At 40.0% G+C, this 27,910-nt stretch overlaps 1 protein-coding gene across 1 annotated transcript in view; it reads right to left on the minus strand.

Annotated features, from left to right (window-relative positions):
• The window catches only part of LOC104169098 (cytosolic phospholipase A2 beta-like), a 74,996-nt gene that overhangs the window by 10,574 nt on the left and 36,512 nt on the right, over positions 1-27,910 (minus strand). Inside the window, exons 7-17 of the mRNA XM_009709913.1 lie at positions 12,647-12,698; positions 10,651-10,787; positions 9,821-9,952; positions 5,444-5,507; positions 4,894-5,021; positions 4,661-4,771; positions 3,568-3,605; positions 2,518-2,653; positions 1,396-1,532; positions 910-1,132; positions 205-322 (exon numbers count right to left, since the gene is read on the minus strand). Of these exons, the coding sequence (XP_009708215.1) occupies positions 205-322; positions 910-1,132; positions 1,396-1,532; positions 2,518-2,653; positions 3,568-3,605; positions 4,661-4,771; positions 4,894-5,021; positions 5,444-5,507; positions 9,821-9,952; positions 10,651-10,787; positions 12,647-12,698 (1,276 nt within the window). The remainder of the gene's footprint in view (positions 1-204; positions 323-909; positions 1,133-1,395; positions 1,533-2,517; positions 2,654-3,567; positions 3,606-4,660; positions 4,772-4,893; positions 5,022-5,443; positions 5,508-9,820; positions 9,953-10,650; positions 10,788-12,646; positions 12,699-27,910) is intronic.

Raw genomic sequence — 27,910 nt, forward strand, 5'->3', positions numbered from 1 at the left:
GCCTAAGGATGTTATCCAGTAGATCTGCTCTTTCTAATCAACACCCAGCAGTTCGCAAAGAAGACAAACATTTTATTAAAAGATGAATACTGAGTCAGAGCAAGCAACAGATGTATTCCCCTTTCATTCTCCACATACATACACCTTCCCTCCAAATTCCCTTTAGTCCCTACTCAGAGTAGAAGAAACTGTAGGAATACATACCTTTAAATTCAAAAGTACTGAACTTCTCCTCTTTCACATTGAGGACTGCATAAAAAGGCAATGGGTTTTGTCCATGCTCCAATGCCTTGCGCTGGTCTGTGAGTTTGTACTTTCTTGGCTAATGAAAGAGATAAAAAATGTCACAGCAAACCTCTGGAAGAACATAACGCAAAAACACTGACACAATATACCTGAGATGGATAGAAAACAGATGTTTCACAACCCAGAGGAATCTGTGAGTCACATTTTTATAAGAGACCTTCCTTCATGTTTTTGCACTTTCCTTCCTGGCTGCCTTTTTGATACCTAGGAACCTCTTCATTAATAGCTAAGTGCCTTGATTGCCTGCATCCCACAGATCTTTTCTAAGGTTGAGACTGATGTTCACATGAGGACAGACTGCTCTAGCTCTTAAGTGTCCAATTAGAAACAGACTTTAAAAGACCTGACTTTTCAGGAGGGATTCCTCAGTGCTTTCTGAAAGTTTGATAATTGTTGGGGACCACCAGTACAGAGGCACCTTCAAACCATTAGCTACCCTGGAAAATCCTGGCTACAAGATCCTCTGTCATTGTTTACAAATCACACTGGGATGCCTCAGTCATTTTGGATTTGTTCCACACATTACATCACGCCCTCAAAGAGTAAAGCTCTAAAGAAAATGAGTGGATGTATCCCAAATGTGTGGCAGGACCACGTACATACCCGTTCATGTAGGAACATTTCCTGAACAAGTGACCACAGAGTTGTAAAAGATGACACATGTCCTGCTTTTGCCCTTTCAGTGAGTTCCTTGTGATAATACTTCAGATGCTCTATAGACATAAGGTTAAGCTTGCATTTTGTCACTTGTTCTTTTACTGCCTTAAGTGGCCCCTCCAGAGTCTTCTGTGACCAGTCAGCATGCTCATATAGGTCTGCTAGGGTCCTAAAGAACAGCAATGTCAGAAAATCATCCATTTATGTGGCTGGTTTTGGAAAATTACTATATTCACCCAACCACTTTCATCAAAGAAGAGAATCAGCAAACCTAAACTGAAGTTATGATCAAGAGCCAACAGTAATAGCTTTACCAGGGAATTACATTCGCTTATTAACAATGTAAGACTTCAAAAGAGATGCATCTCTCTCACTGCGTGGAAAAGTAGTGTCACGGTCATTCCAAACACAAATCTCATTTTCTATACGCACCATGTTGAGCCAGAAGCCCCGGTGACATAGGTAACACAGTCCAATAGATTTAGCTTCTGAAGAGCTAAGAGGTGGCCAAACATAGCTGACATTGCTCTGAGGCCTCCGCCTGTTGCCATAACAGCTATTACTGGGACCTGTTCAAAACAGAAGTATTATTTTCAAAAAGTTACTCATGTGCCTACATGGAAAAGTCTAATTACAGCTCTTATAATTTCCTTGGCAGACTTCATTGGAGGACAATGAAATTAAATCAACATTCAGCCAGTCTTTACCAGTACCTTCTTTAAATTAACCTCCAGATACTCAGTGGGTTCCCCTAACCCCAAAGCTTGGATAAGTTTGGATATGCAGTGATTTTAACTTTCTTTCCTCCCCTTGTTCTTTATCATTGGAATTGCAATGATTAACAACAGATAGTTATATGATTTTATTATAAATAACAAAAATTGCAGTAAGTGTAATTAGTAATGGATTCAAGTCCTGTGCAGAGTTCATAAAAAACGTATTAAGCAAACAAAATGATTCTTCGGACAGTAACCATTCAACAAATAAAATTCCAGCAAGAAAATAAATGTTCACTTAAAAATTCACCCTGGATCTTGGCAACAAAACATACTTCAGCTGGAGCTTGTTATAAAATGTTCTTTCTCCACCCTAAAGAATTTTGACTTTTTGTGAAAAATGTTCTGAAAATGAAAAAAAGAAGGTAAGCCTAAAGAAGGGACATTACAATGGTTTTGTAAATAGCTATATGTGAGGTGAATTCAAATACTCCTGTTTTCCTACTTAGTTTGGGTTGTCTGGCTAGGTTGTGTCTAACACAATGTACCAATGCCTCATATCTTGCTGACCCGCTGCACTACACTGTTGGAAACTCTGGCTTTGAAGAGTGGCATATTAAGTTGTTGGGAATTGGACCCATTGAAAAGAATGGAGGCATGAATAGTTGAGCTGAAATTTTAGATGAGTATAGGGCACGCCACACTGAGAACTTCTGTTCTGCTGCCATTCAAATCAACAGGTTTGTCAACATGCAAAAACTACTAGAAATTTTGTGGGGAGCTGTGCCAATCCTAATTTAATAGACCCACACCCCTGCTGGGATTCCAACTCACAGACCTCGTGTGCATGTAGATCTCTTTCCAGATGAAGAACCCTTTTCAGGGCACTGGCAACCACTCTCTTCCTTTTTTGCAAGAATTCTTGCTCTTCTCGGCACAGATCATACCCTAAGCGCACATCTAGCTTTTCTGTGCTGAAACATAAATAAATCCAGAGGTACAGGATTGGTGTTTAAAATGTATATGGATCTATTTTCAGCAACTGCAGTCTACTAAATATCATAAAAAATCATGATTCACTGTTCAGATTTAGGGACAGAAATGCAACTTCCAGTTTCAAAGAAATCAACTGCTTTGCTTCTACATGGTCTCTTTATTTTCTGATGTTTCAGTGTAAGCTTTACTGCCAGCTAAGGACAGCAAATATGAAAAAAAAAAAAAAAAAGGTTTCTCTGTGTCTTTCAGTAGCCTTGTAAGCTGAATCCTTTCTATTTCTGCTTCATATAATATCTGACCAAAGGGTGAAGAGCCTAACAATATCTTTCATGGGGATTTGTACCACAGATTTATCCAGAAACAGTACAATGAAAAAGATATTCAAATAATTTTGGTTTATTTTTTGTCTGTCTCATTATTTTACAGTGTAACATTTCGTATTCCCTAGCTTGTGCTTCTTTCTATTGATATCACCAGAGTCACAAAGCTATTTTCTTAAGAATACCTGTGTGGTTTGAGTAATGTACAGACTCTGGAAGTTTTTCTTATTTCAAATTCCCTTTTTCCTCTGCCTTCTTCCTGTTTCTGTGTCCCTTTTGAAGAAGCCTCCAACCTCAGTCTTTGGTTCTTTGACACAAAGGACACCCAGTGACTAAGTTCCTCACTGTTTGAAATTCTCATAATTTTTTTTTTTTGCATCTTAGCCTGACTCTTTTGACCCAAGGACATTTAACTTTGATCTGTTGCAGTGACTCTTTAATGGTGACTTAACTATTGTTATATTTTGCCCCTAGTCTTGTGCATTCCTTCTACCTAAATAAAGGATACTCTGTTCTAGAATTCACAGTTCAAAGGGCAATAAAACCTTTAGAGAAAAAAACAGTCCTCTTACCAATCATTTAATTGGAGGTACAACTGCAGTGGCACATTCTGTAAACAAAGAAATGAGAGCAGGAACATGAATGACTGGGAAAAAGAAAAGTTTTGAAGTCCAGATTTTCAGTGCCTCCTGGAATGCCCCACGACTATCACCCTGCATACAGTTTTTTGGAAAACTATAGCAGGAAAGAGAAGGAAAGCAACTAGACAACAAACATATTCTACAGAGAAGTAAAAGAGGTAGAAGGAGACGAAGTGGCTGGATGAACAGGCTGTGAAACAGGATTTCTTCTTCACTGTGAATATACCTCCATGAACCATCCTAACCCAGCACCAGTATCACACTGCTACCCTGCTATTCTTGAGGATGAAGAACAGCAGCCAAAGACGGTGATAGAAAAGGAAATACAAGTCACCACATCCTTCCAAAAAGCTACTGGAGCTAAAATAGAGTCCAAACAGAGGGGTGGGGAATCACTAGAGGCAAAACAGACATTCATTCTCCCTTCTCTTTACGGGAAAGGCTGCTGAGAAATTCTTCTCTTATTTTTGCCTCTCATTTGCTGCAAGGTGTGGGAAAGGATGTCTGTCTGTTGTTAACAGATTCGTCTGGCCACACAACAGTATTACTACTGCTTTTAAAGCAACTTAGAGTTGTTATCTCTCCATCAGCCACCATCATGACTGTTCGCATAGAAGAATGTGACAGTTGTTCTCTGAGGGTAAGATTCAACCCATCTAACTTTAGCCATCTAAAATTTAGGTATGTAGACTGAGCTAGCCGCCTGGGCTTGATAAAGAGCAGTGGGGCATCACAAAGCCTTGCCAGGGATATTGAATAGTATTCTTTAACTGTGTAAGGACAGCAGAGTTTGGTCCGAAATGCATCTAAAATTGGCCAGGATTAATTCCCAATTGTTGATTTTATTGGCAGAAAATTGATATTTCTGTAAGAAAACCAACCTTTTTCACGGAAAACTTGTGTTTACACAGAATTCTCACTCCGACTTACTAATTGACTTTTTTTTTCAAATGTCATGGTGTTGAATACTGAGGGTTAGTCTGCTCTTCTATCCAAAAGATCATATAAATGGTGAAGCACTTACATGTCTTACAGGGAGGGTTACTTTCACTTTATGTCCGACAGGAAGAAATTTCAGTGGTACTGTTAAGGTGTCACTTAAATTGCTATTGTCATCTTCCTTATCAGAAACTTTCTACAGAGAACAAAAAACATGGGTTTTACTCACAGAATAAAAGCAATCCAGTTCTTTACTGTTTCAGTGACACTGGAAATAAGCAAGCAGTACAAACAGTGGTACTGTATAGTGCCCATTACCTGCAGCCTGACTTTTAGAAATGGCTCCCAAGACTTCACGCAATGGAAGTAGAAAGTATCCGTGTCCTCTGTAGTTTTCTGTGTTCCCTCATGAGATGCAGGCACCGTAAGCACGAGATTTTTACCCTCTAGTGAAAACAGATTTGTTTAGAGGATAATACAGGCAATATTTCAGGCAAAATAGCTAACAAAGTTGGCAAATTTTCTGCTGGAGTCATTCTCTGTGGTAACTCCTCCATAAGCTGCCACACTGGCCAGTCTCCTACAGCACAGGAACTGGTACTCCTGGCTTGGAGTGCTCCCAGAGTCAGCACTCCCTCATACTTCCACCAGCAAAGTTTACTGTGTCCAAACTTGTTAACTTCAAGGAAAAGACACAGAGATCAGTGTTACAACTGGAGGCAGTTCAGGGACTTTCACTGCATTACATTTTATTGTCTTTAGAACATCTTTAGTCGTCTCTGTATCCTAAAATGCCTCCATCTGGGTCTGAATGACTATGATAGGGTTGATTTGGTCATGTCCTCAGTTCACAGAGAAATTGGCATACCTTTCAAATATTTCCTGCTTTCATTAATGTTCACTTGCACTTCCAAGCAGCAAACCTCACGGGACTGTAAAAGACAGGAGCGGAAAAGCGTGAAGATAGCAAATGCCACATCTGCAGCAAATAATGAAAAATCATGCAGACAACTGCTACCTATAATGTAGAGCCAACTAAACTGGTCTCAGTACTGAAAGCAATCCAGCTGCACAAAAGTAAATTCAGAGCTTATTAGCCCAGGACAGTAGCCCAGTTACGCTGCTTCAGCACTAGCTTGTCCATACAGCGGTGCATTGCCAGAGGTTGTTATACCCATTCAAGTTGTCCCCAAATCAGGAAACTCTGTACAACACAGTGTTGCCCAAACAGCTACACATATATCTCATAATTATTTAGGAAGGGTGGGGGGAAACACCTGATGATGAGTTTCTGTGTACTGTGGGAGTGATTAGTCTACAAGGCATCTTCTTGCTGGCCCTGATGTAGGGAGATCATGGATTTATTCCACGCTACCCTCCACCTGAGTCATTCCAGTTCACCTTTAATAACTCATGCCAGGACAGTTTTCCAAGCCATTTCAGGAGCAACGCATGCCAATCATTACAGCTTTTATACCTCACACAGAAAATGAGGGGGAAAGAACAGAATATGTGCTACTTTGCCTCAGGGGTATTAAAGGCTAGCATCTGGAAATCATGCGGAGGCTTGGAGTGGTTGGCATGAAGCACTTTGTACTCCTTAGCTGCTGGGCCAGCCCAAGGAGATGATAGGTAATGTACCACATGCTGACTAATACCAAAAGAGGACTCTATGTTTCAACAACTAAAATAACTCTTTATTAAAAAACTCATTTCCCAAAAAGCTGCTACGTTAGATAACCTTCCAGTCATAAGCACGCTGAATACTTACTATGGCCTTCCACAGATTCATCCCTTTCATAACCTTTGTTTTGCCTGCCAAGTGCTATACTGCATTACATGAAACACAAGCAGTTTTCACTTTGAACACCAACGAACACGGGGTTCTGCAACATTAACAAACCACAGCTGGGCAAAATATTGATATCTGTAATATCTGAGGACTTCAAGAAACACAACTTCTATTTTTGCATGGAGACAGCAACAGTTAAGATTCTCTTAAAGAATGAGAATCATCCCACATCTTTCACTTTATGATGCACACGATGCTCTTATCTGTCTTGGAAGCTTCTGTTCTCGCTATAAAATGTCAGATGGCTGGGGGGAAGAGGGGAGAATCAAAATGAAGGAAAAGTCACTCCAAGCTAAATTCGTATGTAAACCTTACCACTAGGACATCATTGGTGATGAGGTGCTCTGGAGGGCCAGGGCTGAAATGACAGAATCAAAAAACAAACAAACAAAGGCTGTGTGAGTATCTGCTATTTTAAAAAAAATAGTAGGCTTATGACCTTTCCTGCTTAAATTTGAATATAGTTATGTTAGTATCACAATTTGTTTTCTAAAAGGTGTAATACATGATCCCCTGCTAAGCACATGAACCAAAATGTTGTAGCCAAACGAGAAGAAAGGCGAGAGAGCCCATAAAAATTCCAAAGCTTAAAACTATATGCTAAGATAGAGCTGAACAAAGACAAATTGGTCTATGTGGAATCATGTCTGCTCTTAACAAATGACCATATGACTTGGGGAAAGCAAAGACTACTATTAAAGTATTCTGCAAATACTTATTAGGAAAGACATTTCTGACTGTTCCAGATTATAATTTACAACCAATCAAAAATGAACAGTAAATAAGAATTAGTTCCCACTGTGCTGTATGTATGACTAGAAAACACAGAGGTAAGTAATAGGAAGTCTTTGTCCCAGACATTTTACCTTATAAGACCTAGGTCTGTCAATGAATGGATGTAGTTATTTAATACTATGAGTAACCTATAGAGTCTACTAACAGCATCTCTCATTAAGGCCAATACTCCAACATCACTATGTTACACACATTCATAAGTGCTTTCATGTATCTGAAAGGACCATTAAATTTATGTAGTATGTAATCTTTGACTTTCTGCAAAGTCCAGGGTATTTTACCAAGCACCACTTCCAGCCTTAAAACTTCTATATTTCAGCTGTAGAATGTATTTAAATGTAAATAACTAGGTTTAACTTCCAAGGATGGAGAATCCCCCACATGCCTTATAACTTGAATGGTGAAAGATGTTCCTCTTATTTCTAGTCTGAATCTACTCAGTCCAGTTTCCAACCACTGCATCTCATTCTGTCCTTTTTATATATCTGGTTGTGACTGCTTCCACATTTGCAGGAGTTGCTTATACCATCTCTAAAGGTATCTCTCACAGCTAAAGTAAACAGATTTTCTTGAGTTTCACTGTGGGAGAAATTAACCAAGAACATCAGTGATTTTCTTCTGCAGCTTTTCCATGCTTAAGAATAAGAAGTTTTATTTACAGTTCCTTCTTCTAATCATGCAGTTACTCAGTTTTGACTAGACTATATTCCTTTTTTTGGTAATGCTACGCTCAAATATGCCAGAACATTTAGTTTTAACCAAGCTTGTGATAGCATTTAAAAAAGAGATAAAGTTTATCTTACAGGATTTGTTCTCCTCCAGACAATGTTGATTATCACTTTGAGGGGGATGGTCTTAATTTTATTATTTGTTGCTTGTATGTTTTTTCAGTTTAACTAAGCCATCTCCTAATGGGTGACTTTTCTAATACTGTCTACATAACTCTATGTATGTATCGTGATAATAATACAAGACAAGTCTTCTGGTTTTTTAGAAACACCACAGTGTTCTAGGTATTGTTCAATTAATATTAACAACTTGAAGAGCACCTCTGTTAAGTTTTACGTGCATCTTGTGTAAAAGTTATCACATTGTGCCAATGTCACTACATTTCCATTATCAGGATACGTATGCCAAACAGAAGGTAAGATTTGTATGAAATACACTGAAAGGAAGAATTAGCTGGGGAAGTTAAAGCAAAAAAAAAGTTTGAAACTGTAATTTCGGCTCACTGCTGGGAGGAGGAGCTGGAAGAAGTTCCTCTTTCTCTGAGATATTATTACTCACTGGCAGATCTATACCTTTCAGTTTTAGAATTTTACTCACATTCTCTCCATCCAGAACTCCACTTCCAAACTTTCCCATTTCTTAATGCATCTCTCTTTCTAAAAAGAAAAGGGTAAAATAAATATGGATTATTGGAGGCTGTAAGAATTTGCCAAGATAGACACACTTAAAAAGCACTGCCATGGCTGACATCTCTTCTGCTAATGTTACCAAAAAAACTGTGTGTTACCTCTTTCCAAAGCTGAGATTGCAATGGAAACCACAGGCTTGCTAAAGGCACGTGAGACTAATATTCTCCCATTAGGGGATATGTATAATTATACATATTTCCAAAGATACAATCAGAGAGGGAAAGCTTGACTGAAACAGAAATATAATGGCTTTCTGCAAAGATGGTGTGCATGGGGGGAAGGCATTGAAGCCCAGCAACAAATGTGACTAACACCAGCATCATTTCCGTGTACAAACCATTTAAATCACATTCACACTGAATCCAGCAGAGATGAAGTAGGCAAGAGTACTCTGGACTGAGGTGGTTATTGAATCATTGTATTTCCCAGTGACTCACCCACTGGCTGAGAAGTGCATGGCACCAGCCTGTAGAGTCACAAGGAAGATCCCTGTTAACAGCTTTCAGCATTTGGGAAGTTGCTGTTCTTTTAGGTATGGACCATCTCCTTCCCGCAAGGAGCATGTAGCAATACCTCAGCCACAGCTCAGACAAGCCCAGGAATTGTCACAGACCTATCCTAGCTTTGTTCTCTGGACAACTCTCTTTCATGGGCTCCTTAACAGAATACCAAAGATGTTAGCAGAACAGGTGTCCCTTTGCTATGGGCTAGAGAAATCTGAATCACCTAGAAGGAAATCCAGTATAAACACCAACAGGAGAAGCCTGAAAGAATCATTTAATTCAAGCGGTTGAGTGGATTGTCTTCATGTTTTTAATTAAAAGTTGCTATCTAAGAGGAAATGTCCTCTAAGCATGGCAAAAGTGGAATAAAGCTGAGAGGTAAGGAAGCTATTTACTTGGATTATAAAAGATAAAAATTACTATTTAAGATGCTCCTTGTTAAAATATTTTGCCCTCACAGAGACAGTGGGCATGAGAGAGAAGCCGCTTCATTTTCTGAATCTGTGAAAAAAGATCAATGAATTCACAAAAATCCAGCACGATGATATCTGTTTTGATGAGATATTGATAATGATACATAAGGATAAAAGTTTATACAGTCCCAAACCCCACTTAACATGGAAGCCAATGTGGACACTGAGGTCTTGCTGATCTCTCCCTGTATTTTCAGTCCTTACCTCTGATTTCAAAGCAAATGTCTCACGGAGTGTCTCCCCAGGTCTGATTCTAGCAATATTAAAAAGAACCGTGAACTGCATGTCATCTTTGGTGAGTGGATCTTCATCACACACTGCCAATTCTAAAATGTTCTAGTGGTAGAAGAAAATAAATAAGAACTCTTATTCAGCTGCTATTACACAGAATTGAAAAAATGGTTATAGAGTTTTGCAGCTGCTTGTCTAGCACAGTGGTAAAAATAAAGAAACGTGTCCTTTCCTTCAGGAGTTTGCTAATATGGAACACGATCATTAAACCCAGCCTTGGGAACTTATCATGAAATAGAAGACAACTACCCATAACAAAGAGCTCCCACTATCCTGAGACAGAAAATATGTCAGTGCTCCGCACCACACTGATAACCTGCAAAAAGAACACACTTAGTTTCTTCATCCCCGAAGTCCTCTTAACTACACAGCTTAGGGTAGGATTAAATTTGCTGTGTACACCACAGCAACTTCTCTACCCTTCCCTCACAACCAGTGGAGGGAAAGCTCTTTCTAAATTAACCATCCAAAATAGCCCAGATGAAGCATGATGCAGCAGTACTTATTTCTCTCAGGTGACAACAAAGGGAACCTGGACTAGCTCAGACGCAGGTATTATACCACAAATGTTTATAACTAGCTGAGAGGAACGCTACTGCACGTCTACTGTCTGATGCTAACCAGTCAGTTGCAAATTCTGTAACACACGCATTTTCTTAAGTTATTTAGCACAGCTGATCAACAGGGGGTCAACTGAGGATTCCTAGCTATTCAAAATGGTGACATTTCTATTTTTTTAGTACCTCAACTTCTCTCTGGATCCTAAAGTAGAAAGTCTCGTTCCACACAGGGTTGTCAGAATTCTTGATGGTTTTGGTCTGAAGCTTTCCATTTGAAGCAGATGGCAGCCACAAGCGCACATAGCAGTCTGATGCAGACACTGCAGCAGAGAAAAATTAAAAACCTGATGGCAACGTTACAGAAGAAAAGTAGGGCAAGGCCATGATTCTGGGGACTAATAAATATTAGTACTTTTTTTTAATAGGTCAAGAGAACATCGCTTGGAAGCAACCAAGGAAAACCAACTAATTCCTGGGTAACTACAAATTGCAAGTGTACACATGCACACATAAAGTACACTAAGAGCCGTGTTTCCCATGTGAAGAGAAAGAGGTATAAAAGACCCCACTGACCATTCATCAGGCACACTCCTTACAATTCCAGTCAACGATGTTAAAAAATTTAACTGAAACTAGAGCTAGTTCCAAAAAGGGCTGTTAGGATGATTACAGGAAAGAAGAACGTATTTTACAAAGTAGACGAGAGGAGGCCGGCTTGCTCAGTCTAGCAACACAAACATGCGGAGGGGACACGATGGCTATCTAGAAGGGTTAGGTACTAGGAAAGAAGATCTGTTGCAGCTAAAGGCTGGTGTGGGCCCGAGAACACGAGGGCATGAGCAAGTTGGAAATCTTCATCTCACTTCCAGCCTACATCTACTCCTTATGGTTAGTGCAGTCAGTGCCTCGAGCAGCCGTCCTTTGGGAAGAGTCGGGGTGGGAAAGCGCATTTACTTTGTGAAGCTTGACAGCGGTGTGAAAGGAAATCTCCAAGGTGATGTCTTTCAGAGCTGGAGTCTGGACTTGAGTGAAGATGTCTACTGCAGCCCGAGATGCCTAAATACTTCAGACTGGTATCAAGCAGTGAATAACATTGCCCCGCAAGGCTTTGGCAGGAAAGTGGAACTGTCCCTTCAATAGAGTAGATAGAAGAGATCATTGAAACTCAGAAATACAGGCCTTGCTACACTATCACCTTTCTAGTGTCCACCTCTGGACATTGCTACGTGGCATTTGCCTCAGGAGTACAGGAAGCCCTTCGGCAGGCAGTTACTCAACCAACGGGATTCACTCCGTCTGGTGTCCCTCGCATCCAGGCTTGGCCAAGGATGTCCTCGGCCCTGCATGGTGAGATGCAAATGGTCTCCACTGTAACTCACTGCAAAGTGACACTTTTCTGGCTGAACGTGTTGTTTTTTACTAGGGGAATACACAGGTCAGAGGTTTCAAGAGTATGAGAAAAGGCAGCTCAAAGTCTCTGTCCTAACTAAGGAACCCACAGGGGACCTCTGCAAAAACGGCAGCTGAATGGCTGGTCCCTAGTACAGCTTGAGAAGGAGCCACAGGAGACTGTGAGGGTGAGATAATGAGTTAAAGAAAGTTGAATGCAACAGTACACAGAAAAGTCTGGTTTGCCTGCATGTTCAGCATGTGCTTAGGGCTGGATCTGCAGAGGTTCTCCTTAACCAGACATTATCAATACAATATAACATGACTGGTCATCTGAGAACAGCAAATACCTGAACGAATCTGTATTTTAGAAGGTTTGAAATTCTCTAATTTACCTTTGATTATTGTGTATAAGTGACACATTTCAATAAAAGGTCCCTAAATATGTGGTCTGTGTGGCAAAATTCCAGTCCATTATATGATTTATACCAATTACAAACATCAAAACCAAAAAACTCCAAGCAGATTTACAGGTTGCAGTGTCCTCACAAGGTCTACCTTCCCATGTCGGCCCAGGAAATTCATCTGGTTTTTACCAGTTCCCTGAAATGCCACTAGATACGTCCTCCAATCTAATGATACCTCAGGCATTTGATCTAATTATAGCCCTGGCATCAGTACTTGTATTGCTGTGCTTTACGTACGTGTTTGTATACCTTCAGAACTTAGGAGCATTGCTCACTGTGTAAACTCTGGAGGTGACTAAAAACACAATCAAACCACAACTCACACAGGTCTCTTGACTTGATGTTCTTAGCTTGTATGATTCTTACAGAAAGCATGTGGATGGGGCAAAACTTCATCTGCAGAGAAAATAAATGCAATTAGTTTTATCAGCTCAGAATACAAAAACAATATGAATTTTGAACGGTACAGGGGACAGTCTGTCCTTCTGTCTGTTTGAAGTGAAGGGACCACCCTCCAGTGGAAATACACCATGCTAAGATGATAGCACGATTGCATACTGGGCTATTTGCTAAGTGGCTTGAGTAAGGGAAGCCAGAGAAAGAAAACATGGACTCAGACAATGGTATGGAAAGCTTTCGTAGTCACCCTAGAGGTGCCTAATTTCATAGACCTGATCCACACATGGCCATGGCGATGGTTGGTGCTGTCAATCTGCTGAGGGTCCTGTGCCACAGGTAAGTCAAAACTGGGCCTTTGGAAGGCAACACTAGGAACTTACAGCTGCCTGCCTGGGTCCTGGCACAGCATTGACACTAGGCCAGGACGTGGTAGTTACCAAAGCCCTCTAAAAACTTCTGACTTTGTATCCCAACTAGGACTAAACTTTCACGATCCTCCTAAGTAGGCCAAGCTCACCAAAAGGCATGTAGCGGAATGCACTACTGACTTTGAGTGAATGGTCCATAGGCCCAGCAGACACCCTTCAGATGAAGAAAAAAGGGCCCTGCTTTGGAGGTGTAATATCACAGAATACCATGTCATTAGGTATCTTCCAAACACCTGATGAGAATAGAACAATTGCCCTTCCAGACGTGAGATTTATTTCTGTGATAGGCAAGCTATCATTGTAATGCTTATTTCCATTTACTTGTTCCTAAGTCTAACAAAGAATTAAGCTTCCCAACTTAGTCTGGTCAGAAAATATTTGCCATTTTCAAAAGACATTCTGATAAGTCTGAATGAACACATCTATACAGACAGGTGACAATCTTCATACTAAAACTGGGAAAATATTTCTGTCTTTTTTCAAATTGGAACATTTAAGTTACTTTTTAATTTTCTGTCAAGTGTTTTAGCTATTTTTTTGCATATTAGCATGGCTTGTCAGGAATAATAAGCAATCATAACATACAGTCCTGCAACCACTAATAAATTAAAACAGGGCCACACCATATTGGAAGTGTTTCATTAGTTTGAATGGCAGCTTAAACTACACACTGACTGAAGCATCGTTATCTATGTGTTTAAATGAGAGTATCCCATTACACTGTAATAAAATAATTTAACAATTTTATTTTGAAGGTTAGCACCATGATTAATTTTCCTGACATTGAAATGCTTAACTTTGGAGATACAAAGAGCTGGGAAAGGAGGAACTTCTCTATAGAAAGAGTCACTCACTACAGTTAATCTGAAATTCTTTTAAGATGGGGCAGAGACTATTAGACATGTTTATTAGAGATGAGAATAGCCTTCATTCAGTTTCATTCAGTTTTGTTTCAAGGTAAATTATGTTACATCAAATGGATACTATTTGAACTGTGAATTAGCATGTTCAAATAAAGGCTTAATATTAAATTTTATGATGTCACTTTTACATTTACATCCTTTTTAAATTCAGATTAATATTCAAGAGTTGCCCTGAGCAGAGAAACCCTGTTGTTAAACCTACAAAATCACAGATTACTCTGTCTTTTGACGTCTTAGTGGTTGATTGGAATATTTCTTGTATAAAAATGCAAGACACATTTGTTCTTGTGTGACAAGAACTGTTTCTATTATGTTTTCCTCCAATTTGAAACTGACATATTTAAAACGTTCTGAGTTTAATGCATTATGGACATTACAAGTTCCAGTTGGGAGACTTCCGTATTATTCCAGTTGCCCACTGAAAGAATTTTACTTTAATTTTCCTGTACAAATAGTTATTTAACATAGAAGTACCAACTGGAACACCCAGTCAGCATTCCTAGTGGGTTTCATTAACATTAAATATTGGATTATGTTCCCAATTACAGAGCTGACTGTTTTTAATTAATATGTTAATTCTGTGTTATTTTGTAATCAACTTCCCCCTTGCTCAACAGAAGCCCAAACCATTCTCAGAGTCTGCCTTCGCTGGAGAAACGGATGTTGGCATACAATTTGCTTCGAACCTTTTGTGATGAAAATTTCCTAATGGCTTATAAAAATGGTGTGTCTGCAGTTCATCATCAGCGTACTCTCAGTTGTGATAGGTGACATGTTTTCATCCTCTCTCGCCAGAACCAGAGCGCCTCACTCCTCCTCCTTTCCCCTTCCAACTGCAATCGCTTCCCTTAAACATGTCAACATCTGCCCGCTGATGGAGATATCATCAAAGATGACCCTTCACTACTTCTTATTTTGTGCAGCTTAGTCCTTGTGTTGTTGCAGGGTAAAAGATAAACAGGTTCAGATGGGTAAATGTGGCCACAATAAACCCTATGGTCTGTGCAAATCCTCAGGGCAGGCCAGAAGCCATCCTGCTCTCAAGACTGCAGTTACTCCAGCCTGTGATAGCCATTCAGAGTTGGGCTAATTCTTTTTTTCATCAGAAAAAGGCAGAGCTAATTTTATTCTACAAAGGTTCAGTGCAGACTATTAGGGTCTGATTTGGGGGATCTAAAATAACATCCTTGCCCAAAAGTGCTGGCATTCCAAAATACCCTTCCAGAAAAATAATTATAGTTAAAGATACCATTTGCTGTTTTCATAATATGAAAAGCAACATGTCATTTCATAATTAATGCAAATTGATAAGCACAGACACCATATCCAGACAGCTCTTGACAGTCTTGCAGCTGTACTAATCTTACTCTTTTTAGTTCACTTCCTTGGGAAAAAGAGTTTCCTGCACAGGTACAAAGAGAGTAACGAAACCCCTCTGTAAACACCCAGAGGCAAAGGCAGCTTTCCCAGAAGTGCATCATTCTATTTTTGCTGGAATATTAGTAGTGCCACATTGAGGCCAATGGCGGAGTGCAGGATTCACCTACCTGTGTATGTTTGCATCCTAGACAATAACACTCCAGACAAATAAATAATATCAAGTCCAAAGTCCCAAAGAGTAGGCTAAAAAAACGCAAAAAAAAAAAAAAAACAAAACCAACAAACCCAAACTTCTTTTCACTTGATAGCATTTAGCACTAAACTACATTTCTCTACTCTCAAAGCAAGTTTTGGGGGAGCCATTTCAGGTTTAAAATACAGAAAAGTCAGTAAACAGGAGGTAAAACTGGCATGGCAGAATTGCCACAGCTGTGTCAAACCTTAACAAACTGAAAATTCACATCTGTTGCCAACATCTCATTGATTCTATTAATACACATGTGCTGGCCTACTGTCTGGCTTCCAGAGAACAGTCGTATGCCAGTCAGCTTCAGGAGGATGCATAATTTTCCTGTTTACAGGTGGTTAGACACTTCAAGATTTCATCCCCAAAAGACAACTTTGAGGGTATGAAATCTTTTCAAAGTTCGTTAACAATGAGGAGCCTACCGAGATGGTCTTTGGATGGCAGTGAAAGAAGTAAAACCTACCGACACCTCATATGTTTGATTTCACTCCTTATGGCCCCTCCACACTGCTCCTACAACCAGCTCTCATGGCTAATTTCACTAGAAAGTTAGTCGCCTAGGGAAAAGTTTCTGCAGAGCCTGGCGATCTGGGAACCTCCTCCCATCACCACTTCTTTTTTTTCTTTTCTAACTTAAAAAAAAAAAAAAAAGTCGTTGGTTTGTACATGTCGGAATGCTGATTGGAATCTCAGCGCTTCACTCCCCCTGCACCAAACCTAGGCAGTTCTCTGAGCGGAGTTATCACCATGTGATATCACCAAGTTATATGAAGTTTTATATGAGGAGTTTGCTCTCTGTCTTTAGACATGCTGTAAATTGCTGTAGGATTTATCACTCAGCTTTATCAATATCTTTCAGACATGAATAATTACTTTCTTTCATGCTTTCTCCAGTGGTGTACTAGAAGCTGTACATTATCTTATGTACAAGATCTCACACCAAATGTAATCATTTGGCATATTCTTATCATTTATTTTATCTTAGATACTGAGGATTTGGTTCAACTACAACTTGGCAATTTATCAAATTAAGGTTAAAGCTATAAACTTATAAACTATAAAAAAGCTTCGTGATCAGCCTGGTTCCAAAGTGCACTCTTCCACAGAGATTCCTTAACATCTAATATGGGCTGAGTTTATTAGCCCCTCCATCAGTGAGAATACTGCTAGCAATTTCTCCTTCCAACCAGCTGCCTATTTTCAAAAAAATTAGAAGAATGCAAAATTCTGGTGGGAAAAGCAACTGACTGAAGAAACATGCAAAACCAGGAGAGGGGAAAGAAGGAGAGAGCATGACCATGAAAACCTCATTTTCCTTGGGAATTACAATTATCTAAAATCTTATCATTGGAAGTTGAACAGTTAGTGAGTAAATCTAATTTACTGTAATTTCATGTCATCACTGATTGATTGTTTCAAGAGTCGTCGTGGATTTGGGCTGCATCCCCTGTTCATATTCTATCAGTCACCTTTTTACATGTATGAGTGGGTCCCTTGGCGCTTTGTATTGACAGAATTTCTGAATATTTTACCACATAAAAAAGATTCCATAGTTCACAAAATAAAACTGATTATTCTTGCCTGAGCAGAAGAAAAGACGCTGTTATGAATACCAAAAGCATTCCCAGAAAGTTGTAAATTAATATTGTCCATCACTTCTGTGCCAATTTGGTAGCTTTTTTAAACAGAAAAAAATTAACTGGGACACTTTTAGTAGGTCTTCCTAGACAGATCAAAGTATCCACACTTTTCTAAACAACCTGATTTTTTTAATATAAAATAAAAAAAAATAAAAACCAACCAAACAAACAAAAAACCCCAACGCACAAACCCACTCTGTTCTGATTTCAGTATCTATTTACCAATTTACACATACCGAAAAATGCATTGGCCTCACAGAATGGCAGCGCTGCCTGCAGTATTGAATGAATCTCCTTCCTTGGGAAGAGAAGCGTTCTGACCTGAAGCTATGCTTGTACTCTAACCTTTTGGCAGTGTTACCTGTTCACCAGGAGCACGTCTATACTCACGGAACAGCAGCTGCAGTATTAGGATGAAATGCAAGAACTTTCACTGTAATTGAGACTTTCTAGATAAAATTATGTCTAAGCTATCTACTCATCTAGAAGATCCTGAATTATCATATTAGATACAACACTGATATTTAAAATTGATAGATAATATTTATATCTAAGATAGATAGCTCTGGATCTAACAGGTAGATAGATTAGACACAAATTTTATCCAGAAAGTACATTACATTTACAATTTATATTCTTTGCCCTGAGCATCCAATGTTTGAATATTTTTAATCTATCGCTTGAGCTGTCTGATCAATATACTGATATTTTCCTGAATCTTTAATTTCATGTAAGATTGTTTCTAACTATATTTAAAACCCATGAATGCCCATATTTCTTTTATTTGCTGTAAATTTGACATAGGGTTTGATACATAAAGAACGGTTAGTTGTAAATAATTCACACCTTGCATTTCAGATACCACGTTCATTACTTTTTAAAGACATACATGAGAAAATAACTCTCAGCTAATAATTCTGTTGATTTATACTAAAAACTATCAGTTAAAATCTCTGATTGGAACTTATTATTAGAAAACTCAAGTCTAGACATGAAATACTTCCACTAGAATCGCAGACGCTGTAAATATTACATTAAAGATAGCTAAATCAGCTACATAGCTCGCTAGAACTTTCCCCTGCAGCTAAAGTAATAGAAATTATGCTTTGTTGCCAGAAAAAGCTGTTGGATTTTTTTCAGCTGGGGCAAGCAACAAACATGTGCTATCCTAAGAAAAGCATGCAGGAGGGCTAAAGCACTTTCATTTTACAGTGAGGTAAACTCATGAAGACCAGCCTGCTCTTCCTTCCCGGCATTCACTCCAGTATGTACACCTCACAATAAAAGAAAAGGGCCACATTTTCGCTGCGTTACCACTGCAGCTCGCTTTACACATTAGTTATTGCGAGGTAACAGGGGAAAACGGTAAATTTGCAAAGTTCAGGATGAGCCTGCCGCAGTTTGTCTCTGGATCTCAGCAGATGCAAAGAGGAGGGAGTTTGCTCGTGAGAACTGGAGCAGGGAGGTGCCAAGAGCAAAACGCCAGGCAACAGCACGGCGCGGAGCTGCAAATTCTCTTACCTTGGCTGGTGGACTCCCCATGACAGGCAAGATGGCGACAGCAACAGAAAACCCAATTTGGGTAACAGATCTGTCAGCTGACAAACACGCTCACAGCTTGTTGTTGCTGCTGAAATAACCTGAAGGACACATATAATTTATACAGGCGCTGAGCTCCACCCTCTGCCTCCTCTGTGTGGAGAAGAGTCTGCCTACGTCTGAGGGGGAAAGATCTGCAATGTCAGAGGTGAGAGGAAAGCTGCGGTTACCACATCTTTGCCTGTCACTTTGTTGCCTCTCACAATTTGTTATTGCCCCAATATTGTCTTGCCAGGTTTTGTGGTGGATTCTGCCCTGTTCAGAAAGTCTTCCTTCACTCCCCATCTCTTCCATTTTTCCAGTCAGCAGCTGAATTTTTAGTAGCTTTTAAGTTCTTCCACAAAATACTCCAGAAAAAAAAAAATAAATAAAAGGGTTGGGACAGCCAAATCTCATCTATTAAAATTTCTGGTGGGAGATCAAGCCACTTCTGAATGCTCTTCTCAACTCTTCCTACAACAGGGACTTGTTTTAACATATTATTGGGAATCTTTCTGCCAACCAGTAAATCAAGTCTCCTTACTTTGAAGTACCTACTGGATGAGTACCTGGCCAATGCAGAGATGCTGGTGAAATTGAGATAAATATTGGTAGGGAAAGGGAAAACTGCACACCTTTAGGCTTTTCCCCTCTACACACTTCTTATAAGAAGAACATGACAACTTGACATCTCCCAGCTTCCCATCCTGTTCCCTCATTAGCTTGCTGGTGATAGTGGTGGGTCCTAAGGCGTCCTCTGGAGGTGGGACAGGTTGGCTGTGCCTTAATCCACACTTGCAATTTCATGTTGGATGTCATGCAGATCCAGACTCGGAAAAGGCCTGGAGGCCACCATAAGTTTGCAGTAAGATATGTCCTCACTGGGGGACATTAATATCAGGCAGGACCAAGCCTCAACAACCAACCAGTAGACACCTTGCACTGATGGAAGGGGAGAGTGTCAAGAGTTAATTTTCATCTAATAGTAGTTATGAGTTTGGCTTTTGGCAAGAGAAGGTTAAAAAAAAAATGTAACTACAATAATTGTTTAGGAAAATAGGTTTACCTGAAATCTTTGGCTTTAGATTTTTCCTGAAACCCCGATGCACACTGTGGATCACCTTTAAATCACTTTTTAAAGCATTTTCTACAAAAAAAAATCACCAATTGAAAATCAGTTCTAGTCAGATGCTCCTGGGCTTATGCAAGTGACAACCAACAGCTCAAACTGACATTTCACAAAGACTCTGCTGTGGCTGGCAATGCAGCGCTGAGGACTGGATGCAGGTTTACCCAAGCAGCAGGGTGAGAACTTGGGTGCTTAGGCAGGATGCCATCTTTGAAACACTAAAAAGAAAGATGTCTCAAATAAAGGTCTGTTGTGTGTGTGTGCAGCAAATCAGACGGCAGCTACAAAGCTCCCAGAAAAATAAGCCAAATTCATCAGAAAGCAATCTGGGGTTCAGTGCAATTAACCATGCAAGACCTGCGCTCCCGCACTAACATTGTTTTGACAGCCTCACTTGGGCGTTTTTACAGGAGCAGTCAAGACTGTGGTGCAAGCATTCTTCTCCATGCTTTTTTGGACACAGGAGTCTGTAGCATGCCATTTCCAGAGATAAGGAAAAGAGCAGAGACAAAGGGGAAAAAGCTCTTATTCAGAATGGAGTTTTGGTTTTCCTCCTTTATATTGCTATTGCAGCTTTGATCCCAGATTCTGCTGCTGTAGTGTGAACTGAGAGACCAAAATAGTAGGCTGACAAATTTGCCTCCTAAAGAGAAGGCAAATGGAAAAACAGCTAGAGAAAAATGAACTCCACTTAAAGAGGGGTATGTGTGCCTGGAAACAGAGCAACACATTAAAAACAGAACAGCTGCAGCAGGGAGACCCATGTCTTAATGGAACAGGAAATACAAAAAAAAGCTCCCAGAATGTCTTCAAATCAACGTGCAAAAGTTATTTTGGAGAGCTATGGAACTAATTTTTCCAATAGCCCCTCCAAGAAGTTAATGTTTCCAGTAAATCAGCATGGCCAAAATACATAAAAAAATTTTATGCTGCTTGTCAACAAGCACACTGACAAGTACCACGTCTATTTCCTCCTGGACATGAGGGAGATGGGCTACGTGATGTCAAGCCGTACTACAGACATAAAAAATGTACAGTACGGAGAAAGTAAGACAAAGTCAACTGCATAAAGAAGGAAGGACAAAACTAAAAGGTTAAATCGAAAGCAAAGAGGGCACAGCACAATGCATTAGTGAACTAGCCTAAACAGTAGGCAATATCTTCAAGGGGGTACAAAAAGTCCTCCTCCTCCCCTTTTTAGAGGGAGGACATAGTCATGCCAGGCTTATACTACTGGAGTTAGTTTCAGAAAATATAACACTATATCTGCAGTTTGTTTGTAAAAGGCTGTTCAGGAGACAAAGAGACGAGGGATTCTAGAAAGATTTTATGGGTTAATTAAGCTGGCCCCATTCCACCTTTATCACTGAATTCTTTTCTGAATTAATATTAAGAAAGTATTTGGAAACAAGCTATGAGGGAAAAAAAAAGAGATAAAAAGACATATCAAATTACACTGAGGTTAATTTGCTTCATATGCTACCTGTTGGCACTCGGGTGATGCACACAAGAGACTACGTGAAACAGAATCAGAATGGAAGGAATGCGAGCTGGTGCTGCTCCCAGTATGTGAGGAATAAAAGTTAATTAATACAGTGTTCAGCTTCATGCAGCTTACCCAGTGGGCTGCTCACTACGACCTCTTGCAAGAAGCTACTCAGAGTCACAGCTGAGCTGCCAGGAATCAGGCAGTAGAGTGGTAACAACTCTACAGGGCTGTGATTTGGATCATCCTACTGCTGGCATAAACTTAAAAGCTAACTGGGGCAGAACTTGCAAAAGGTACTGAAGACTCATTTAGTAGGGGTCATTATTTAACCCAGCAATGGCAACAACACAGCAAAATTTCATACAAACATGTCTCAGCTTTGGTGTACAAAAAACTGCCCTCGGTGAAGCACTGTCTTCATAGTCCTTCCATGCTTGACCCTAACAGCCTCACAAGCAAGGATGGCAATTACTGAAACACTCTCCTATAAACATAAATCTCCTATGATTTTGTTTGGGAACATTTGGTTATTCATCCCATGAAACCTGTTAAGTAGAGATAAGTGCTGGATCTTCCTAGGGCTAGATGCAGCCACATGATTGAGGAGATGGAGGTGGAAGACTGTACGGCTTTGTGGAGACTTCTTCTTGTGCCAGACAGTGACAGTGGGAGATGACAGTCGCTTTCTCTTTGCCTCATAAATCAGTTCGTACCTTGTTCAGCTCAGTGGCTAGGTTAGAAAAATTATAGTAAATCAAACCAAAAATTTTAAAAATAATTTTTTTCCCTAGTTCATCCCCAAAATATTTTCTTTTCATATTTGGGTTATTTAACCACCATAAAAAAGAATCCAAACAAAAAAACTTTATTAAAATATATCTGTTTTTCAATTCAACATTTCCAGGTGAAACTAGAAGCTATAAAGCAAAGCTTCAGAAATGCCAGATTTGGGGACCTTTCAAAATTGACACATTTAACTTTGAAATAAAAGCTTTCTAATTTTTCACTGTTTCCCCCTGCCCCATTCTTTTTGAGCAAAACAACACAGTTAATTTGAAATTATTTTAGATCTTTGAATGCTTTCTGGACAACCATTTTCAGCACACCTGATGTTAATTAGAACAAAATACCAAGTTGTCTATCTGAGTGGCAGTCAGGTGATCGCAGCATTTGCAAAGGAACTGACCTTCAGGCTATCAAGATCTAAACCTGTTTCAGAAAAGTAAAAGGTGTTATATCCTCTCACCTATCTCCTGAACCACTGCAATCTTAAATAAAGACATCATACAGTAAAGCCAGTATCACTGGCTATTTTTCCTGGCCAGAGTGAGAGAGCTACTAATTTCCTTAGATACTTTGCAGGCGTGACTGTAAATATGGCAAGATAGTGATCTTTGCAGCTTCAAGATCAGAGGAAGCTGCTTATTACTTACCTGGGGTATATGAGGACTGGAGTGTTATCTGTCCAAGACACGTCAACGTAAAGCCACACGTTGAAACCCACTGTGTTTATGTTTAGAAATTGTTCTTTTATTTTAAACCAAGTGATTGCAGAGCATCTAATTGAAATAATTGAGTAAGATATTTCAATGTCATTCTGCTCAAGCCAGTTTCTGAGACCTTTATCTTCAGATCTTATTCAAATAGTCTGACACTGATGTCAGTATGAAATTGCTTGAGTAAAGACCTCAGAAGAGTTAGGGAAGTATTACATTTCACCACTTGGCTGACAGGAAGACTTGACTTATGGTTATGGTATTTAGCTTCAAATTATCAGGAGAAGGGTTTGTTTCTTAGTTGTCACCAACTTCTTGTATTTTTTTAACAGTCACTTTTTTAGAATCAGGAGAGTAACTCTTGTCTTCTCCTATTGTTTTTCACTCTATGACACTAAGTTCTTTGGGGCAAGGCTTACTAAGGAAATGTTTAGTACTGAATGTTATTATACTGGGCAAGAGTAATTAAAAAAAAAAAGGTCACTGTGATAGTATGACACACATAGCAGTATTTCCTTTCTAACCCTGTTGCTGTGTCAAATCCTCTTTCAGCCCTGTAGGTGATTTTATTCAAGGTTCTACCTTTACCCGAGCACAGCCCTTAGACGTCGGCTCAGATACGCATAAAAGATATACAAGGATTTATTTCAAATAATATGCAAGTCATTAAGGGTTCAATTCATTCATTCCTGGCAGTAACTTACATCTAAATAGCCCTCCAAAATTAACAAGACTAAAGACAGTAGCAGGTATCCTCACTATGTTATTCTGTAGGTTAGTATAGTTAATGGGTAGGCTTCTGAAATAAAGCTAGCATCAGCCAACCTATATCCTAGCTTAAGTAATGTGGAAGACTTTAGTGAATTGTAAATGTAAAAAAGCCACTCATCTTAGCGTAGAGACAGGGCAAAGAAATACAAAACCAGCCAATTCAGGGTGAACTGAATACATTCAAGGATATCACCAGTAGCTTTGGAAACACCTGCAAAGTATGCTTTTGTAGCAGGCATACTGATCACAAAGAAGTGAATACTGGCACAGAATCCTTGGTAAATATCTGGAAATTCTCAAGTCTTAAAAATATCTGAAGGTGAAGTTTCATGTTGCAGCAAAACTCATCTAAGAGCTCATTGTCACTAAAAGGTCTTTCTCCCATCCCAGTCCCAAGCTTAGAGAGTTCTGCCCCTACCCCACAGTATTGGCTCTGGCACTTTTCTGGCCAAATGCTAAGCTCATTTGAAGAGCTGAAGCAATAGAAAATGACTCTTTTCCTTTTTCTGAGGAATTTCCAGGACTGCCCTTCTTTAGTGGCATGTAGCCATTACCTCAGCTCACTAGAACACACAAACTCACATTGAGTTCAGTAGTGGAAATCTGATCACGGGCAAATAGCATTGTCCGTTAGAGCTGCCTAAAGCATCAAGACCCATAGGGAAATGAGTATCAGAGGTGGAAAAGACATCAGATAATTCAGTGCACATCCCTGGAAGTGGATCATTACAATTCATTGACCCCAGTACCAGAAGGTTGTGGGACTTTTCACTATCTCGTTGTATGGTTCTTCTAAGGTTACTGCACAGTTGTCAAAATTGAAGACCGACTTTTTCCCTTCCTTCACTTATGTTCAACATTGCAAAATTTCTAGACATCAGCCGAGCTATGGGAACAATTTAAAAGAGAATAATCAGAGTTTGACTTAGCCATTAGAGCTATTAAGAGTTATGAGCCTTGCAAGCTTATTTACATCAATTAAGAACCCTGTGACTCACTCCTGGAGAATTGTAACTTCTGAGAGCAGAAGACTACTTCATGAGGACTTCGTGGGCTCTAGACAGTCATGAGGATTTTAAGACAAAAGCTTCTTCTGCATTGATACCTATCCCTACAGAAAATATTTCTGATGAGAAAAATTTCTTGTTTAGGTATGTGTCTGTTCTTCTAGTCCGTTTGTACCATTCTTGTGACCAAAAGAAGTCAGGAAGTTTTCCTAATACTGCAACAGCTAATTCACCTTGCTGAGAGCACTCTCAGCTTTATTTCAGCAGTATGAAAGCAGCTTTCTGTCACCTGCTCCCCTTCACCCAGTGTAGAAGGCAGACAAGCATGAGCAGAGAGCCTGGCACTTGAAGCACACTGAGCGTCTCAACTGGTCTCAGGAAAGCTACTCTAACCTGTGCCAAGGCAGAGTCATCCATGGAGCCTGATGCTATCTCTGAACGTCTCTATGCATGCATATTAGGTCTGGTTTAATTCTTCTGTTTCAGCAACACATAAAACATAACACTTGACTGCAATTTTAAATGCCTTCATTCTAGTAGAAAACTGATTTTTCACAGGCATAGATTTTTTTTAACTTCTTAATTCATATCATACCTTGGGACTTCTGAAGCTCCTAAGATTTTTGTACAAGGCTTCTTGAAACCTGAGAACCCAGAATAGAAACTCATACCAAAGTCAACATAAATTTATAGCCTTCAGCATCCCAAAGAACTAGGGTTTTTTAAACCTTAGGCCTCCAACATTCACGGTTTATGTGGCAGGTGAGACAGGATATGGCCAACAAGCCAGAAAATTTTTGTGTAGGTCATGAGAGTCACTGAGTCTGTTCAGAGTGGAACATTAAAATAAAGCTACCTACACTGCTTCCTTTGCCAGAGGATCCAGATCTATGTGCCTAAGGTCCAAAATCAGGTCCCCTGGGCCTAGCCAGGGAGAGTCAGGGCTGGAGGAGATGCACTCACTCAGAGACTCCAGCTTCCAGGGGTGGAGATCTGATGGAGACTGGACTTCAGATGGTGACGTCTCCCATAAATACCTCCAGGAATCAAGCCTCACCCACAGCCTGCCAGTGCAGCGGAGCACAAACCAGTAATGGTGCCTTCTCTGCAATACACACAATTTGTACTCTGCAATCTCTCCCCGTGCAATAGATATGTTGCAAAGTGGCAGAGACCCTTGCCTTGTATGATTCAAATCCACTAATTGTTGGTCTTCCCTGCTGTGTACTTACATACATACTGAATGCATTTGTCAGCCAAGTACTAGCAGGCAAGCTGCGAACACCAAAAAGGTCCTGTGACTTGCCTGCACCACTGCTGGGAACTGGAATGTTCACCCCACAGAGGAAATCACGTTGGCACACCTCTCCTCACCCTTCCCAAAAAGGTTTCACTCACATATAGGAGAAAGATTTTGAAACATTTCTGGGTTGATGCCTCAGTTCACATGTCAGGACCCTGCCAACATAGCTGTTTTGCCAGTACATGGGTGGCTAGGCAGTCACCTGGGCAGGCTAGGAGCTTCAAAGCTAAGAGATCTAAGAAGCTGGAAGCAAAGGAATTGGCCAACAGCTGAAGGACTTCTAATGAGCAGCTCATTCAACTGCTGACCAGCCTAGGGGGTAGCCCCTGGTGACTGGGAGAAGCCAGCAGTGTCATAGCATCACAGAATGGTGGGTAGCCAGTGGAACAGGCAAGGTGGGTTCACTGGGTTTACAACACCATGACTACTTTCCAAGCAGGTTTCCATGAAGCTGGAGAACCAGCCAACCAAGCAATACAGAATCCAATCAACATTTTCAAAAGGAGAAGTGTTGCATCAGAAAACTTATGATCAGCTCTATTCATCAGACATCACTTCCTCATGTACGCTAAAACTGTGAATGAGAAGTACCTGACTGTTGTTAACACACCTCATAATTCTTCCTCCTCCTCAGACTTGATACATAAACAGCTGACAACATGGACAGATATGTGGAGCACAGAACGACTTGTGCAACAACTGCATGCTCTTGCTTACGGGAAAAAGAGGAGAGAGGAAATGAGAATTAAAATGGTAACGTACCCCCAGCTGCATTTGAATACTCCTTGGCTCTGTCATAAATTCACTGCACATCTTAGCCAGGTTAGTGAACAATTTGTAGTGTGAAACGAAAGTAGCAACAGCCAGTTCACCTGAGATCAGGGAAACTGGAGCAACTCAGAGGAAAGACAAACTAGAAATGCAAAGAAAAATTCTGATGATGCTATTTCTATAGAATATTACTGGCCCTTCCTCCAAATAATTATTTGAAAACATGCCTTTTAGACACCTTCCATTTACAAACCCAAACATTGTATACCGACACTGTCAATATTCGGAGAAATTTAGTGTATTCCCCACTAAGTGTCTGCATCATGGGAGACATCATTTTACACATGGTCCAGAGAGCACGAAAATGTCCAGCAGCCATAGCATGGGTCAGAAATGCGTCCCACCCTCTGAATTCATACTTGAAGACGCTTCTTGTTCAACATAAGACATTGTCGAGCCTTATGTGGCTCTGAATCAAATTAAATGAATGGTTGTGTTGCATTATTACAGATGCAGCTAAATGCTGTTCCCTTGTCCCCAGCAAAACATCCTTCAACTCTGTGAGGAACAACTCAGGAGTCAGAAAGTTAATTAATAGTTTCGCTCAGCACCAGGGACAGTCTGTAAGAAGCAGTGAGCAAGGTAGCTTAATTTTCATCCAGTATACTCATACACTCAAATCTATACAAATAACTTCAGCGGAATATGTTATGGTATCCATTGCAAAACCAAGAAACAAAGATACTGGAAAGTTATTTGATGCTTTCCTAAATGGGAACAGATCTTAATAGCTGTCTGTTAACAACTCCTTTTATAGCTAACATTTTGAATGAAGAACTGTACAGATGAACTGAGGCCAATTCATTTCAGCCTCTAGAGGCAGGAATACCTCTTTGATTTCTTAATTCTAGTTCTGGTTGTGATCATTCGAGCTTCATTTCCTTCCTTCTGACATATGTAGTCATCACCATTATGTGGTCTGTCTGTGTCAGGACAGTGTCTAACACAAAACATACTGACAACAGA

The sequence above is a fragment of the Cariama cristata genome, unplaced genomic scaffold, assembly GCF_000690535.1.
Source record: "Cariama cristata isolate BGI_N322 unplaced genomic scaffold, ASM69053v1 scaffold17561, whole genome shotgun sequence".
NCBI classification, from domain to species: Eukaryota; Metazoa; Chordata; class Aves; order Cariamiformes; family Cariamidae; genus Cariama; species Cariama cristata.